Here is an 18,261-nt window from a genome sequence, read left to right on the forward strand (position 1 = left end):
GGCTCAGTCCCTCGCTGGCCGGGTTCAGTCTCTCGCTGGCCGGGCTCCCTGCGCGGGGCACAGCGCGGTTTATCGGAAAGTCCTCCGTGTTCTTGCCGGGCGGCCGCTCGCTCCGGGAGCGGGATGGGAGCCTGCGAGCAGCGGCACAGGAGTAAGACACAACATAGAGCTGCAAAATCAGCCCCAGCAAACTCCCGGCGTGGGCTGGCTTCCAAAACAGATCCCAGTTTCACTCTCCTCCCCGGGCTGGAGTTACTGGTGACCTAAATCACTCCGTGCATGCTCTGGCAGCTTTGATCGATGTCTCAGGGGGATTTGGGTGCTGAGCAGGGGCTGGGGGCCCTGGGACAGTGGGCAGGGGCAGCACTTGGAGTGCCCGAGGGAGACAGGCATGGCTTTTTATCCTTTTCCAGCAGTTTTTGTCTTGCTCTGTCTGGAGATCCTTTTTGGTCCCAGGGCTGTCTCAAACAGCCTTCATTTGTTTATTTTCTTGCTGTTGGCCCCTTAGCTGAGCTGGGCACTCAGGGGGATCACCCAGCAGAGGTTGATATTCCTATGGAGCCATCTCTTTTGTGGTAAAAAACAGAGATCACTTCTCCTCAGCTCCTAGTATTTTTGGGCAAGGTATCTGAGGTGATGCATTGGAGGTGAGTCTCCAGCTCCACAGAACAAGAGCAAGCCCGAGGCGATCGATTTTGGGGGCAGTGTTGACACAGGCACCCCTCAAAGTGCCTCAAGGGAGGCCGTAGGGAAGCCCAGCCCGGGAGCAGCACAGCCCTGGCCCAAGGCTGCCCACAGCCCTGCTCAGTCCCCGGGCACCAGCGTGGGCACCCTCCATGCCCCTGCCTGGGCAAGGGGAGGCAGAGCCTGGCCAGCAGCCTGCCCTAGGTGAGGGCTGCATGGGGATGAGGGCAGGTGAGGCAGTGGCAGTGGGAAGTGGGGGCTGCAGGGTGCTGAAGACCCCTCCTGCTGCCATGTGGGTGTGTGGCTTGGGGGTCACCTGGAGAGGGTTTTGGGGGGGTTGCTGGAGGTGAAGACTCTTCCTGGGTGGCTCCACTTGGGCCCTCTTGCCCTGGAGGTCGGGGCACATAGTTTCCTTCCTAGCTGCCAACTGGGACACAGCAAATGGCAAGTTGTTCTTGATCCCAAGTGTGGCACAAATGGCAGGAAAAGCAGAGCAGAAGGGAATTAAAAGGCCTCTTCTCCCTTTGTGTTCTTGCTGGGAGAGGGGAGGAGGTGTATGCAGCTGCCTGCAGAAGGTTTGTGAGACTGGACTGTGAGCACCTCGTGCTGTGTGGGGGGTGCAGGCAGCACCAGGGGGGGTCTCTGCCCGTGCACCTTTGCCCAGGGCCATGGGAGTCCCTTTGGGATGCAATTCCTGGGCATTGCTGGGCCCGACCTCAAGCAGTGGTGGAAACACATCACTTTGAGTGGGTGTGAGATTTGGGCTTTCGGTGTGCTCTGGCTCTGGGATGTGTGGCTGGGGCTACCAGGCCTGCCTGTGTCAGCTCGGGCTGCCAGCCGTGCCTGCCCACAGGACACCCTGGCACAGTGCTGGCTGCGGCACCTCCCTTGTACCCCCAAGTCAGGAACTGCCCCGGGGCAGCTCTCTGCTGCCCAGAGGTGTGGGGGGAGGCTCTCAGGGGCGGGGGCCACAGCACCCCTCTCTTCAGAGGCTGCCGCTGGCTGCCCGCTCCCAGCGAGATGCTGTTTTCATGAATAAAGAATGAGGGAGGAAGCCAGGGCGGCTCTCCTGGGAGCACATTCCTGCTCATCCTGGAAATGCTGCTGCTCCCGACCGCCTTTCCAGCCTGCCTGGGGAGCACTGGGGAGGTGCTCGGGCTCTCCGGGGGGGCTGGCTGCGCGCCCCAGGATAAGTAGGCGAAAGAGAGGCAGAGGTAACAGCTGAGACACAAAGCGAGACCCGCTGGCTGTCAGCAGGAACACGAACTAGCGGAGGGTTTTTTGCCTTTGATGCTCAGCCTGTGAGCTGCTCTCGCTGGCTCACTCCTCCGTCCCTCTGCGCTGCCGTCCAGCTCCCAGCTCCCGGATTCCAGCGATCTGAGGCTCTTCCAAGGGGTACATCAGGGCAGCAGCCCCTGGGAGCACAGCAAGGCAGTGCAGAGGGACAGGCTCCTGCTGCAGAGAAGCACCTGCTCCCTTGATTGTTGACATATTCGTGGGTTTCTTTCGGTGTTCAAGGGGAACATCTGCTTTGCTGCAGCCGGGACACTGTGATGGGCCCTTGGAGTGACTGTGCCAGTGGGATGCTCCACACAGCCCCTCGGCGAGGCTGTACCCACAGGGCTGGCAGCCTCCTGCCCAAGGCTGGGGTGAAGTGCACCCACTGGGACCTGCCATCCGTGCTGTTTGAGAAAGAGGGAGAGATTTGCAGAAAAGTAGCACATGCAGCCTGGATGCAGGGAACCAGGGTCCTGAGGGGGCTGTGGGGTCCCAGGCTCTGCAGAAACAAGGAAATCCCAGGGCTGGTCCAGTGTCAGGAGTTGTTAATAGAAAGTGGACGTCAAACCCCTCGTCTGCTCAGGTTTCAAGGGCTGTCCTCTCAGTTCATGGGGGATGGAATCCGCTTTATCCCCCAGCTTGTTTTATAGTTAAAGCCAAATGTCTCTTCCTTTCCTGCAATTCCCAGAGGCTCTGAGAGTGACATCAGCTGGGCTGAGTGGCACAACCTGCTGTCCACTTTATGGGAAGGTCTTCCTGATGCCCCACAAACCCTTTTCACCATCAAGTCGTGTTTGTCCCCACCCCTCCTTTTTCTCTGTGCCCTGTGGAAGCCCTGGTCTTCCTCTGTGAGGGTTCTCTGCAGCCTCTACCCTCTCTCTGTCCCCAGCTGTCCGTGCAGACCGGATGCGCGGAGGGAGGAACAAGTTTGGCCCCATGTACAAGCGGGACCGTGCCTTAAAGCAGCAGAAGAAAGCTCTGATCCGTGCCAATGGCTTCAAGCTGGAGACGGTGCCTCAGATCATGTCCCCGGTGCAGAGCGACTACAGCCTGTCCTCCACCATCCACAGCATCCACGCCATGTCCAAGACGCTGCCGCCCAACCCCGCTGCCCTGACGCCCGTCGACTACGAGCGCAGCCCCTACGGGACACCCTCCCTGGGAGTGACTGTGCCCGGCCACGCGCCGCTCCCCGGATACCACTACCCCTCCTTCCCCAACCGCACCATCAAGTCTGAGTACCCCGACCACTACACAAACGTGCACGAGTCCGTGCCCGCCTACGTGTACCCAGAGACCTACCCCAGCAGCTCTCCCCCCGACATCCCCGAGGTCATCCTGAAGCTGCTGCAGCTGGAGCCTGACGAGGCCCAGGTGAAGGCACGGATACTGGCCTGCCTGCAGCAAGAGCAGGGCAAGGGCCGGCACGAGAAGCTCAGCACCTTCGGCCTCATGTGCAAGATGGCTGACCAGACCCTCTTCTCCATCGTGGAGTGGGCACGGAGCTGCATCTTCTTCAAGGAGCTGGAGGTAGGAGCCCGGCAGTGGGGAGGGATGCTGCTCTGGGCGGGCGATGGGGGGCAGGCAGGACTGAGGCTGCCATGCCGTGAGGATGGGGTGCTGCTGTGGGCAGGACTGAGGCGGAGATGCTGCGAGGGCAGGGTGACACCCGTGGGCACAAGCCTGGTGCTGTCACAGCAGATCTGCTGGCACATCCCCATCCCGCTCCTGGCTCCCTGGAGGGCACCGGGGCCCAGCTGCGGTGCCGGAGCGATTCCCACTGTCGCGTGGGGCTAATGATTTCAGATTCATCACGGCAGGGGCAGGTGTGGAGGCAATCGCCGGCAGAGTGACTGCGGTGTCAACCTCAAGATATAATTGAAAAATGTAACGTTGAGGAATTATAGTTGAGACAATTCTCTCCTCCGCCTTTAGGAGGAAAATCGATGTGGTCAGGTGGGTCCTATTAGCGCCAGGCAGCCGGGGCAGGGCTGGCTGGGGCGGGGACACCACCGAGCCCACTCTGGAACCGTGTCTGCTGTCAGCAGCCCACGAGTGTGCCCGGCTGGAGGACGTGCAGCTGAGCCCCATCCTGCCGGGACACCCACTTAGCAAATGCCCCTGAACATTTACTGGGCCCAGCTTAGCAGGGCTGGGGCAGCCTCTGCCATCCTGCACACCTTGCCAGGCTTTCAGACATTTTCCATTCATGCCCTGCACTGACCCAAGTTCCCAAACTGGTGCAAAAATGGGAAAGAAAATTTGTGTCGTGGCCAAAATCCAGAGAGCCACATCCCGAGGCATCTGAGAGACACGGGTGCCTTCTAGTGCTTTCAGCGTGAGACTCTGCTACCTGAGTCTGGCCAAAATCACCTTCTTCCTATGGGGCTGTGGGGACAGGGCTATGGGACAGGACCAGGCTCTTCCCTGTGCCATGGGTGCCACGGGGCTGAGTGTGGCCAAGCCTCACAGCTCAAAATAGTCCCCAGCTGCCAGAACAGTGTCAGGAAACAGCATTGTGGGGGTGGGTCAGGCTTGTTTCAATCATATCAGTGTCCAGCCTGGATTTTGGGAACAGGGTGGTTGTTGTTTTCCAGGAGATATTGTAAACAGTGTAAATTCAGTTCACGGCTGTATTGCTGTGTAGCCTTGTAACTCCATTGTTAGCCTGATTGTGCCACCAAAATAGGCTGTTTCTGTGTGAATCCTTGTTGGTGGGTGCTCCTCCCGCCGTGGAGCTCTGGGGGGGATGGCAGTGGCAGAGGCCTCACCTGGGCAGGGGCAGCTGTGTCCTGCCAGGAGCAGGTCATGTCCCCTGCCATGCCCAGGACATGAGGTTCGGTGCTCAGGGATGGGAGCTCAGCTGTGATCCGCATCCGTCTCTGCCATCTCAGGGTCTCGTGCATTTTGCCTTCATCCACATAGTGATTGTGGAGTGCATTCCCAGCACTTTGCAGGGCCAGGGACTCCAGGACACCTTGTCCCACTCTGGCTCCAGCGGGGGAACACGGTGTCGCCGTCCTTGGCTCCCTTCCCTGCGCTGACTCTGCGGCACAACGGGGCAGGTCCAAACCCCAGCACAGAGTGGAGGTGCCCAGGCCCCCCAGGATGGTGCTGGGGCTGCCCTCTGCCCCCCCAGCATGGTGCAAACTCCCTGGTGCAGGGCGGTGGCTTCTCCCTGGCCATGGAGAGAGCAGCCGGTGGGAAGGAGTAGGTTTAAGATCTTGAGTCCCCACTCCTGCTCCTGCAGGCACACGGGCAAACGGCTGCTGGGGCAGTAAATGAACTCCTGCCAGTGCAGGGTTTATGGCTGTGCCCTAAAGCCAGCACAGAAGGACATGGCAATCTCTGAGATCGATGGCCACTGCTGCAGGCAGTCCCTGCTGGGTGCTCGGGGCTCCTCAGAGCAGGGATGCCAGCAGCCCTCTCCATCCCCTGGGAAAGTCTGAGTGAAAGTGAGGGTGCCCAACCCCAGCAGGGATGGGCTGTTGGCTGAGGCAAGTGCAGGGATCCAGGCTGGAAGGGCACTGTGCTGGGATATTGCTCCAGGCATCGTGCAGGGCTCACATCACACACAGGGGGTGCAGGCAGATGAGAAGGGGGGTGCAGACTGATGACCCCATCATGCCATGCCCTGCCTGAACCCTCCCAGCACTCATGTGCTTCCACAGGGCTGTCTGCAGATAGATAGCTGGCTTCAATCCAGGGCCCTCTGAGGGGACCTGGAGAGGAAGGAGAAAACCCTCAGGGACATGGGGACCTGCTGGCTCATGCCTGGCCAGGATGAGCCTTTGGTCCCTGCCCAAGGAGACTGGGAACAGGTTTCCCCAGAGCTGGCCACTCTTGTTCCCATTCTCATTCCTGGCCCAGCAGTCTGGTGAGGGGCAGACTGGATGCCTTGCCCTCTCCTCCTGACGGGGTGGCTGGGCTGGGAGATGTTGGGGAGAGGCCCCTTGGCTCCGCCGCTGCGCCCAGGGGAGGAGGGGGGCCATGGGCTAAATGGCCTCTTGACATCGGCTCACACGCCACGTCCACCCGCAGGCGCGGGGCAGTCAGATTGAAAACAGATTTAACTTCCCAGATATATCGTTTCATTTAAGGGCCAGTAATTCTGTCAGTCTGCCACTGACAAACGAGGGTCCCCATGCCAATCCGCCGGGAGACTGATGTCGCGGCGCTCATCTCGTGTCACCAGGAGGAGAATTACGGACTGCGCTGGCCTTCGGAGGCAAGACTAATAACGCTGTGCGGCAGAGGGGGATTTGGGGGCCCGCTTGTTTATCGAGGGCCGGCCAGGCAGCCGCGGCGCGAGGCCGCGCGGGCGGAGGTGGAAGAGGTCAGCGCTGACGCCCATAAATACGAACTTTAACTGAGTCTAGATGAGATGTGTCAGGACTGAGGGAAGATTTGCAGCACCTCTTCAGGAAGAAAAATATGGGCCGGGGGTGAAATATATTTTGTTGGGTCGTGAGTCTCAGGCAACTTTGTCCTTTCAGATGTAATTTTTTTATATATATATGGAGAGAGACAGAGAGATGTGCATGCACACACATATGTGCTCTTGCACACTCACATTGTGTCTGGTTTTGGAGTGGTTTATGCACATGTCTTGCACAGCCTGGTTTATATAGGTGTCACTGCCATACCTACATATCAATATTATGCACACAGGGTTGCAGTGACCTTTAGATTGGGATGAGCAGCCAGGAATGTTAAACAAATTGTGACGGTTTCAGCCCGAAGGCCAGGCTGGGCTGGGTGTGCAGAGGGTCCCTGTGCTGCTAGAGGGGCACGGCACAGCCACAGGGTGGTGGGATGGTGCTGACCCCCTCCTTGGCCCCTTTGTGCCACGGGACTGGGGCAAACTGCCCTCCCACCCACAGGCAAGCACCAGTGATGGGGGGATGCTGAGGGCAGCACCATTCCCACGGACCAAGAGGTCCCTGCAGTCACTGGGTCTGTCTGCTGGGCTGCTCTCCCTCCGTCCTCATCAGAGATCTCAGAGCCATGACGAAGCCTATTTGCAGTCAGTTGCTTTTCTGCCTTTCGCATGTGTGGGTCATCTTGACCCCATCTCCTGGCCAATGGCCAGACCATTTTTGGCAGATTTAAAATCTCCTTCTGGTCGTGGATGCTGCAGCAATGTTTAGCATCCCATGCACTGGGGGAAAAGTGACGCTTCCCCTGCCTGTGGTGTCCTGGCCAGCACAGCCCTGCCTGCAGAGCCATGGTGCTTGTGCAGCCTGGGCCACAGCAGCATGGGAGCCAGCAGGGAGATGAGATTCTGGTCTTGCTGCACTGGCTTTGATGGGTTTTGCTTTAAGCTGCCCATCATGGTGGTATCTGGGCAGGGGGATGGGGACATGCATTCACCATTAACACCTTGGACTTGTGTGAGGTTTCCATTGCAGGTGGCTGGTGGACATTAATCCACTTTCGCACTTCTCGGTAGCTGAGGTGTTGGGTCCTGCTCACACCCAGTAATTGCTGGGGCTCGGGGCACTGATGTGTGTCCTGCACCTGTGTGAGGGTTGTGGGACAAATCCTGCACCTGAGATCTGGGTGGAGGCCTGGAGAGCATCTGTGGGCAGGAGGCAGGTCAGGGACATCCGAGCACTCCCTGTGCCCGTGTCTGGGGATCGATGTCCTGGGACCCGCTCAGGGCTTCCTGTCAAAGCAGAACTGCTGGTGGTCACTCTGCTTCCTAACAGAGATGCTGGAGGGCAGCAGTGGCACCCAAGGTGGGGGACATCCTGAGCCAGCTGTGCAGGGAGCAGTGAGCACAGTGGGGCTGCACTGTCCCCACATGGCCTGGGAACGTTTTGGGAGCCCCAACACTCCCAGGGGTGTCCTCACCTCACACCTGAGAACCCACAAGGAGGGTTGTGGGAATTTAAAACTACACCCACATGCAGGTCCTGTAGCCCTTGCCTGGGCAGCGTCACCCCTGACTCTGCACACCCTCCCTCCCCTCTGGTGCCATCCTAGACCCTTTCCCACAGGGAATTGCATTTTCTGTAGGTCACAGCCCATCAGAATCCCTGGTGACAGGGGATTGCTTTCTCAACATGGGGTGGGGTGTGCATTTGCTGCGTGTTTTGTGAATGGGTTAAATGCTTGCTTTAAAAAAAAGGTAAAAATTGCCTCTCAAAGACAGCTTGCATTAGGCCCTTGATAAAGCACTCCATGGAAAAGCCTTGACATTAAAAGAGGAAGATCCTTTGCTTAACTTTTAACGGGGAGTGTGTGTGTGCTGCCGCCTCGCCGCGAGGATTGATTGCCTCTGAGTGCCCCTCCATTAGCAGCCCTCTGCTCCCGGAGGCCAGGCCAGGGCGGAGGACAGCCAGGTGACCTCCAGCCAGAGCCCCCTGCAGCAGAGCCACAGTGCCAGAGCGGGGCCGTGGGCCCTGCCCGCTGCCACCCAGCCTGGGGCACAGGGACCCCCAGCTTGGTGCTGGGGACCTCTCTATGGCCCCCAGCCCTGACTGGCCCACTCAGCCCCCAGCCCACCCTGTCGTGCCCCCACCCACATCACCCCCCACGCCATGGCCGTGTGGCTCTGGTGCACTGCGACGCTCGGGGTGTGCTGGCAAGGGAGCAGCCATGCAGCAGCCACACAGGGTGACATGTGCTGCTGAGGGGCTGCAGGGAGGGAGCAGAACCCCCCCGCAGAGTTTGGCAGGAGCCAATCAGCAATTTTTGAAGGAAGAAAAGATTTCAAAATTGTCAAAGTGCTTTCTTTTGGAAATACTAAATTTTTTTAGAACTTTTCTTGAGGCGAAACCTTCTGTCTGTCCCTTCTGGAGCTCATCTCGCTCAGGAATGAGGCACAGGAAGGAGCTTCCAAAACAACGCCCCGGCTCAGCCGGAGCGGAGGCGCTCGGCACGGTGTGGGAGCGTGCAGCTGGGCTGGCAGAGAGCTGTGCACCGGGACCCCAGTGCCCTGCCAGGGCCACGAGCCTTGGAGCAGAGGTCACCACGGATGCAGAAAATCTCCGTTCTGTTTTGGTGCAGAATGAGCTCTTCCCCAGGCCTTTGTTCAGCAGCTGAACAGGAGCTTCACAGCCTGCGCTGCTGGGCCACAGACCACGGCTCCTTGGCTGGCCTGGGCGATGGGGCAGCAGCCCACTGTGCCCCCTGCCCTCCCTGCAGTGCTGGGCAGGAGCGGGTGCTGCAGCCCCACCTCACTGCTTTCCCACCCCATCCCCTCCCCGCGCTGCCGCAGGACCGGCTCTGACCACCCACCACACTTGAGAGACAAATCCCGGCGGCTCTCGGGGAGCGCCGGCTCTGAGGCTCTGAGACCATAAAGCTCTTTCTCATCTGGCTTCTATTCCTTTTGCAATCTCCCAGCGCTGGTTTATTGCAGCCTCTTCAGCAAAACGAGGGCATTATCCAGCCCTGTGATGCTGCATCTGTCTTCCCTCTATTAAAGGGGGAGCACAATGGCCCTGCAGAGCTCAGCTGCTGGCACTGGATTTGCTCCGCAGGGAGGTAGTACCTTAATCCCAGCCCTTTCCCTACACCAGCCCTGCAGGAGAGGGGGGGTCCAGGCAGGACAGGAGTTCAGTTCCCTGTGGAAAGGAGTTGGGGTCTGGAGAAGAGCAATGCTGAGGGGATGAAGCTGGTGACCCATGAAGCTGGTGACCCATGGTGGTTTTCACCGGGGTGGTGGGAAGGCAGCTGAGCTCCCTGTGCCGGGACAGGAGTGTGCCCCATGTTCTGACACAACTCTGGGTACAGGGGCCTGGCAGAGCTCTTAGCTCTGCCAAATGCAGCCCTTGGCTCTGGCACCCTGCAGGACCTCTGGGGACCCTTGCTGCTTGTGTCCTGGCTTGAGCTCCTCGCAGGGGCAGCCTCAGGTGTTCCTTTGGGCCTGTGCCTGCAGGTACACACAGCACAAGTGTCAGTGTGCACGTGACCACGCGTGTTGGTGCGTGGGCAGGGGCTGGGCTGGCAGCTGCAGGGCACAGTGATGCCCCCACTCCCCCATGGCACTGCTGCCCCCCCAGAGCCGCCATCCCTGCGGGGAGGCGAGCATGGGCACTGTCTTCTTTCGTTTAAAAGTATCCAGAGGGACTGCCTGGACACACAGGCCCTTTGTGCAGCCGCTGCACATCCCTCCTGCAGTCATTTTGTTAAAATTTGTGTGCAGTTCAGGGAGGTTGTGCCTGGTGGGGGAAAACCAGTGCTGATAAGAGCCAGCAAGTGCCACTGAAACACACTGAGCTGCTTTGAAGCCAGCTCTGCACAGCCACCTGCCCCTCTCCTCCCCTCCAGCTCAGGGTCCCCCTTTCTGGGATGCAGCTCCAACTCTCCCTGCTCATCCAAGGGGCCCCCCTGCCATGGGATGTGTGCCAGCTGCAGGGTGGGTGCTGTGCTGTGCAGTGTGATGGGTCTCAGCCATGCTGCTCCCGCTCCCTTTCAGGTGGGTGACCAGATGAAGCTGCTGCAGAACTGCTGGAGTGAGCTGCTGGTGTTTGACCACGTCTACCGGCAGCTGCAGCATGGCAAGGAGCACAGTGTGCTGCTGGTCACCGGCCAGGAGGTGAGCAATGGCCCAGGGACCGTGCTCTGCAGGGGTGGGGGCTGGTTGTGGGCACGGGGAGACTTTTTTCTCACTTCTGGCGCAGTGTGACCAACCAGGCATAGGGCACATGGGTTGGTTTGCTACGCCATGGGTCTGCTTGTGCAGAAGGTCCCATCCTGTCCCGTCCCACCCCACCCCACCCCACCCCACCCCATCCCATCCCATCCCATCCCACCACACAGCTCCTGGTTCTGGAAAAAAATATTTTGTATGGAAAGATCACCTGCCCTACCCGTACTCTCAGAGGTAGGATGTGAAGAGGGGCCCCTTCCTTCCCTGGGGGTGGCTTTTGGAGATGGGGTGCCTACAATGTCAGCACCCCATGAAGGGCCCTCCTGTTTGAAATGAGGTTCCTGTTTCACCCGATGGCCTTTTCTTTGACACCCCTCATTCTCAGTGGGCATTCAAGGCCAGTTCCCAGTTGGTTCCCAGCTCTTGCTCTGTGTGGGGTTCCCTGCAGCAGGTTATGGGGGACTGCCAAAGCTGACACCATCCCGATCCCTACAGGTGGACATGTCAACCATCGCAGCCCAGGCCGGCTCCATCCTCAACACGCTGGTGCTGCGGGCGCAGGAGCTCGTCCTGCACTTGCACTCGCTCCAGGTGGACCGGCATGAATTCGTCTGCCTCAAGTTCCTCATCCTCTTCAGTCTCGGTGAGCACTGCTGCAGGGGCACTGGGATGAGAGGCAGCCACTCTCAGGGGGGATGGCCATGCTGGGGGGCAGGGTCCTGGGGGGTGGGAGCAGAGCCGGAGGGAGGACGCACAGCCCGGGGTCCAGCTGTGTGATGAAGGGGCTTTTAAGGAGGCGCCAGGAGCCGTGGCTGGGACCTGTTATTCCCCCTCACCAGGGATCCGAAATGTCTCCTGCCATGGGCTGGACTCTGCTCCAGCTGCAGGGGACACTGCCATCCTGTTGGCCAAGTGGGGCCTGTTTTGGTCACTTGCCCATCAGGCCAGGCAGGGACACAACCGCTGATATGGCTGTGGCAAAACAGTGGTGTTGACAGCGGCGGCAGCGGGCCGGGCCCGCCGTATCTCCCGGGATTTGCGTCACAGGGCCCGAGCGCCGCGCTGGGACGGGGCTCGTGTGCTCCTGATTAGGCTCAGCCTGGAGCCTGTGGCCGGGCCCAGGCGGTGGGTTCACACACTCCCACCTCACCCAGACTAAATAACACCGAGCTGCAGGCGCTGTTGGCAGAGCCTGAAAACTCCCTGGGGTGGCAGAGCGGCTCAGCTCTGATCCTGCCCTGCTCCAACGCTGCTCCTGCCACACTCTGACCCCACTCCCACCCCCCTCCCACCCTGGCCATCCTGCCCACACTGCAGGGAGCATCTCCACATACACTGCAGCCAGGGATGTGCCTCCATTCCCTGCAGGCTTCCCCCCGAGGCAGGGGTGCCCAGGGTAGTCCCATTGGAGGGATCTCAGCCCTGGGCAGGGCAGTGCAGCTGTAGGTGGTGCTGAGCCCCACAGGTACCCCAAGGGTGCCCAGCTGCCATCATTACAGGTGCTGGCACTTTCCCCTCGGTGGCAGATCTCCTGTGCCGGCGCGAGGCCTGCGAGGGGCCCCCGTGGCTGCCGCACTCCTGGCTCACAGCTGCCTCCCTTCCCACACCTGCTCAGTGGCTGATACCTGCACCCACCAGACAGGACAGGAACTGGCATTTCCCCAGGGAAGCTGGGGTCCCTACAGTGTCTGAGTGCTGGTGCTGGGATGGTGAGCCCAGCCTGTGGCAGACCTGTTTCCATCTCCGTTCTTGTCCCTATCCCAGCCCATCCCTGCCCCAGTGCCTTAGTCTGTGCTTGCACTTCTCCATCCATGAGGTCCTATCTAGGGACCAGGGGTGGGAGCCACGCTGCCATCCCGTTCTGCACCTGCGGCATCTCCTCCCTCAGCTTTCCTTTCCTCTGGAGCTGTTTTGAAATCCAGAGAAACAAGATGTGATAATTCACTGCTCGAACAGTGATAAGGTGGGGGACAAACAGTGCCCGGGCTGGGAAATGAAGGAGCTGGGGGAACTCGTACCCTGAGCCGGGACCTTCCTCGGCCACTGCTCTGAAGGTTCAGCACCAGCAGAGCTGGGTCCCCACCGTGCTGCCTCGTGTCCCCTCTTGCCCCTTTGGCATGGCACAGCGAGCAGGAACAGCGTCCACCCCGATGGCTTCCCTGGAGCAGTGGCTTTCAGGGAGGGCGTGGAATCCAATAGCTGTGTTTTCCCATACATCATTTTGCCCCAAATGCAACTTTTTCTCTCCATATTGCAGAGCTCACTTGGAGTAATTTGCCCTTCGCAGGCTCAGCTGTAGAGGACGGGACTGTGTATTATGTGCAGGATGTAATTGCCTTTAACAAGAGAATTTCCACATTTACCACTCTGCCACAGCGCAGTCAAAGCCAAGCCCTGCTCACAAGAGCTGCCATTTGAGTTCTAAATAGATTTCTCTCCTGAGCAGGTAAAGAGATTTAATTAAAATTAGGGCTTCTCAAAATAGCAATATTTATGAGGACGGCACAGGTTAGCTTTGTTCTACAGAAGGGCTTAATAGAGCCTTAATGGATTGACCTATCATTCGATTTCATGACTTACATTCATGAAGCAGCTACTCTTGGGGAGGGGAGGAAGAGAGGCTTTTATAGCCCACATTCCCTTAAGCGTTTGCAATTTATCAGCAGCTTCTCCCAAACAAAAGGAGCTGTGAATAGGAAGAACACTTGAGGGCATAGAAATAATCCCAGGCATATCTGTATGTGTGATGGGAGGCTTTGTCACAGGACAGTCTTTGCAACTGCTGCAGTGTCTCTAAATGAAGTGAGTCAATGTTATTTGGACAACATTCTTTATTCCTTGCAGGAATGAAAAGATTATTCAAATATTCAATTAAACAGTGAATAGGGTCTTTCAGAGAACCAGGTGAGTTCATCGAGTAGAACTAGCTATTGTTGAGCCAACTCAGGGGATAGATTTGACATTTATCAATATAACTTCTTTTTTTTTTAATGACATGCACAATAACCTTATGCAGATAAAGAGATTTCGTAACAAGAACCCGGATAGGAGGAGACAATAGGAGCAAATGTGCCGCCCAGTGAAAAGGGAAGGGTGATCTGATAAAGTGCATCCCGGCACAACCTGTGCCCTTTGTGCCTGCACCCACAGTGCCTGTCCTGACCGTGGACATGGCCAGAGCCTGGGGCTCCCTGGGGGCTCACAGGCTCCCTGGGGGCTCACAGCCCTCCCGGCTCTGCCTCTGCTCCCTGGGGGCTCTGTGCTCCCCCCAGCTGCACCTCTGCTCCCCAGCCCCTGCCCCTTGGGGGCTCCTGGCTTCACTGGGCTGCAGCAGCCTTGGGTGCTGTGGTCCCTTCAAGAGAGCCCTGCGGGGCCAGGTAGTGGTGGTGGGGCCACCCCCCCCCCCCAGTGGCACAGGGGTCCCGTCTGCTCCCCCCTGCTTGAGCAGCTCCATCACCAGCACTGTGGTTTGCCCTCCCAGATGTTGCTCAGCCCTCTGGGTTACAGCCACGTTTGTCTCCCCACCTTTTTGGGATGAAAACCAGAAATAACCCCCAAACTCTCAGCTGCCTTGGCCAGAACCCATGCCCATGATGCCCTGTTTCCCTGGATGTGGCCGTGCATCAGCAGCTGTGGGCCATGGGGCTGTGACTGAGGCAACACTGCCGAGCTCCTCGTGCTGCACAGTAAATCCACTAAATCTTTTTGCCCCAGCTGGGCTTGGGGCCAGGGTTGGCAGCAAGGTCGCTGTCGGGCAGGTCTGGTACCTTGCTGTGTGTAGCTGTAGGTGGTGATGGGGCAACGCACGACACCGGTTCCCTAAAGCCACCGAAATCCTTGTGCAGGGCCAGTGTGTGCTGGTTGGAAGTCAACACTTCACCATGGAGCACTCCTGGCAACCTGAGTGCTGAGGCAGCACCCTTGGAGAGCAAACCCCAGCTCAGGCCATCCCAAATCCTGGAGAACTCCTAACCCACAAGCGCAGGTTGTCCCCGAAGTCACAGGAGATCACCCCTGCCCTGGGGCTGTGCCTGCCCCAGCTCCTGCAGCTCTGCCTTCAGGACTGCAGCAGCCTCTTGCTGCCAGACCCTGCCTGCACCTTGGTGCCACTGCCCGCTGTGCTGCTTCCCACCCTGCTGGCAGCAGAGCTGGCAGTGGGATTATGGGAAGCTGCTGCAGCCCTGGCGAGGCGTGGAGGATTAGGGTTTCTAGGCTGGTGAGCCTGGTTGCCACATTGGAAAGACCAGGTTTATCGGGGAATTAATTCAGCCGCTTCCTTGACCTTCAGGAATTAAAGGGGGCTGATGGCAGTGGCTCACAGTGTGTGAACACAGCTGGCAGCACCTTCTGGCTTTGCCTCTTCCTGGGCAGTGAGGGCAGGGGGACACCAGTCCTGCTGCCAGGGGGTTTGGAATCTGTCTTCAGCATCAGGGGAGACTTGAGAGGCAGAGCAGGGACAGGGAGTCCACGGTGGGACAGGGATGGGGCACGAGACTCCTCCTGCACTGTGTTTTCCTGCACGAGGAGCATTGACCCAGGACCCTCCTGGCTCACCCCAGCACAGCACAGTGTGGGTGGGGCAGACACATGAGCTTGGCACCATTTCATCCTCCTCCTCCTCCTTGCAGATGTGAAGTACCTGGAGAACCACACACTGGCTAAGGATGCCCAGGAGAAGGCCAACGCGGCGCTGCTGGAGTACACGGTGTGCCACTACCCCCACTCCACGGACAAGTTCCGCCAGCTGCTGCTGTGGCTGGCGGAGGTCCGGGCGCTGAGCATGCAGGCAGAGGAGTACCTGTACCACAAGCACCTGAGCGGGGAGGTGCCCTGCAACAACCTCCTCATCGAGATGCTCCATGCCAAGCGGACTTGAGCGTGGCCGCCAGCACGACCCGGCACAGCCCCAGTGCTGCCAGCGGCGCGGCAGGGGCAGGACTGGTGCCTGGGGCTGGCTGCCCACCCTGCCTTCCTCAGTGATGCTATTTAACCTCTGCTATTGGAAACGTCCCAGGTGGTTTAACACACAGCAAGGATGGTTGAGGCTGCAGGGCCGTGGGCTCGGCTGCTGACCTGCCCCGTTGGCCAATCTGCCCCAGCTCCACTGCACGCCTGGTGCCTGAGCTCGCCACTTACAGACCCGGCTCAGCAGCACCAAGGAAGGGTAAAGCCTGTCCCGGCTCTTCTCCTATTTCTGCTCCTCTCCTGCTACCCCTACCAGCTGTTTCTTCACCTTCCCAACCCTGCCCCATGTCTCAGGGCCCATCGTGCACAGGGCAGGGGAGAGGTGAGGTGAACCCCCTCCAGGCTGTGGTTTTGTGGTGGTTGGGGCATCTCCAGGCACTGGGGGAGCACACAGAGGAGCCACACAGAGCGCTGGAGCTGGGCTGGAGGGGTTGGCCCTATTCAGTCCTGTGACCCCAAGGTGCACATGCTGTGTCCCACCGCTGCCCCGGCAAAGTGAGGGCAGGCAGGGGTGGGCAGTGCTGAGTCTTCAGCTGAGGTTCGTTTTCCTGGTGCCTGCTGGTGCTGGAGGCAGCAGCTGTGGCTTTGCAGGCCATGGCAGCTGCAGTGCCCGGAGCCCACAGCTCATGGGCAGCACAGCTCTGTCCTGCCCCAGCTGACGGTGGCAGAGCAGCCGGGCAGGAGGAAGGTGCAGGCACATGCCCAGGAGCCTGGAAAGCTTGGCGAGCTCCGCAGCCCCCTCCCTGCATTTACTGGCCCAAGTAAACGGGCAGGGAGGAATAAGGATTTTCCTGCACTTCGTGTTGGGCCCCCACACCTCCTCCTGTGGTCTGCTGTGTCCCCAGGGGACAGCAAATGCTGTGGCGAAGCCACAGGCAAAGAGCTCTCTGTTCCTCTCCCATTATGCTCCCATTATGGGAGCACTGGGGGCCACACCCCCCTGAACTGGGACATGCTGGACTCTGACTGCTGCTTTCTCTCCATCTCAGTCATGCTCTCCTCTCCTCTCCTCTGCCCCACCAGGCAGCCCCTGCCCCAGCCCACGGGCTCCTCCTGCACGGCCGGGCCAGCCAGGTTTGCTCCCCAGGGCGGGTGGTCTCCCTGTCCCCAGGGCGGGTGATCTCCCTGTTCCCAGGGCAGGTGGTCTCCCTTGTGCCCAGGGTGGGTGGTCTCCCTGTCCCCAGGGCGGGTGATCTCCCTGTCCCCAGGGCGGGTGATCTCCCTGTCCCCATGGTGGGTGATCTCCCTTGTGCCCAGGGCGGGTGATCTCCCTGTCCCAGGGCAGGTGGTCTCCCTGTCCCCAGGGCGGGTGGTCTGCCTGTCCCAGGGCCGTCGCCCGCCGTGGCTCTGCAGAGCCGGTGCCTTGAGGAGCCACAGAGGCTGCGCCCGGAGCCACGTGGTTTGTGAAGCTTGTTAGACGCAGAAGAATATGTTTGTCTCTGCTTTAACACCTTTGTGCATTTTCCTCCTGAAGTCTGTGGTTTGGTTTCACCTTCTTCTTTTTGTGAACTTAAAGAACTGGAGAAAATGGTTTGGGAGGTAAAGATGTTTTATTTTCAGAAAATGAAAAGTGTCCTTAAGTGTCTCTCTCTCTGTCTCTCACATCCTTTTCTCCCTCTCATCCCTCCCCTTCCCCACTACTCCCCCTTCCTTCCCAGGCAGGAGGTTACCAACTTCCTTGTCAGGAGCAAACCACTGTAATAAATTTTGCAGTTCATTTAAAAATGAAAACTTCGTCTTTTTTGACTGTCTTTCTACCCCTCCTGCTTGGTGTTTCCCCAGTTCCCCAAGGGCAGAGGAGCAGTGCTTGGCTCCTGGTGCCCACTCCTAGGGTGCTGCTTGCCTTTGTGGGACCGGGATGCTGTGGCTGCGGGATGGGGCTGCTGCTGTGGGATTCAAGGCATCGGTGCCTCAAGGTCTGGTAAAAAGTGCTGCAGGGAACTGCCACAGTGTCTCTGAGGGTGTTTTTCAAGTGAGCTCACGAATGGCAACATTTATCTTAGCAATTATCTTGGTCTTGGATTGCTCATGTAGCTCTTGGTGGTTACCATGGCCCCTGGCGTGGCACACACCGTGGCAGGGAGCAAAGCCATGGAAAAGCACAGAGCTCTGCCACAGCCTCTGACATAGATGTGGTGACTGTAAGATTTCGGTGCTAGGGATGCCCCAAGGCCCACCCCTCCCTGACCCTGGCAGCTGGAGGTGCTTGGCTGACTCCAGCCAAGTGACATCCACACACCAATCCCACCCCCTGCCCAGCACAGGGCAGCTCTAGGGCTGCAGAGCCCAACACGTAAATACAGGCTGGGCAGCACACGCTGTGCTGGGATCAGGGAACACGGGGAACACAGGACAGGGCACAGGGGAGTGGGCAGTGCCCTGGTCCTTGCACTGCGGCCAAACCCCTCTGCTGTGCTCAGCTGCACAGAGCCACTGCACGAGCCCCTTCCCTTGGACACAGTGCAACAGGGAGAGAAGGTTGTCTTTAAAATCAGCATTTACTGTCATCATAATCAGCAAAAACCCACCACGTTGTCTGTGCTCTAAACACTACAGAGGCAACAGGAGAACAGGGAGGGAAAACAGAACCCAGCTGGGAGGGGCCACACCAGCCAGGCAGGAGCCCAGGCAAGAGCAGGGAGAGGATTTTTGTCATAAACAGCAGAAGATGCTATTGATGTCAGCTGGTTTAGAAAAGGCTTGGAGCCAGCTGCTGGCTTCCCTAGTGCATG

The 18,261-nt window shown here is 58.9% G+C and overlaps 1 protein-coding gene across 2 annotated transcripts in view; it reads left to right on the forward strand.

The window, feature by feature from the left end:
• Positions 1-17,254, forward strand: part of NR5A1 (nuclear receptor subfamily 5 group A member 1) — a 21,037-nt gene extending 3,783 nt beyond the window's left edge. For both annotated transcript variants that reach the window (XM_027650077.1, XM_027650078.1), the window contains exons 4-8: positions 2,852-3,492; positions 10,391-10,510; positions 11,060-11,207; positions 15,193-16,621; positions 16,815-17,254. In XM_027650077.1, the coding sequence (XP_027505878.1) occupies positions 2,852-3,492; positions 10,391-10,510; positions 11,060-11,207; positions 15,193-15,440 (1,157 nt within the window). In that variant the 3' untranslated portion in view covers positions 15,441-16,621; positions 16,815-17,254. The remainder of the gene's footprint in view (positions 1-2,851; positions 3,493-10,390; positions 10,511-11,059; positions 11,208-15,192; positions 16,622-16,814) is intronic.
• The last annotated feature ends 1,007 nt before the right edge of the window (positions 17,255-18,261 follow it).

The sequence above is a fragment of the Corapipo altera genome, unplaced genomic scaffold (genome assembly GCF_003945725.1).
Source record: "Corapipo altera isolate COAL_440 unplaced genomic scaffold, ASM394572v1 268, whole genome shotgun sequence".
Classification (NCBI taxonomy): Eukaryota; Metazoa; Chordata; class Aves; order Passeriformes; family Pipridae; genus Corapipo; species Corapipo altera.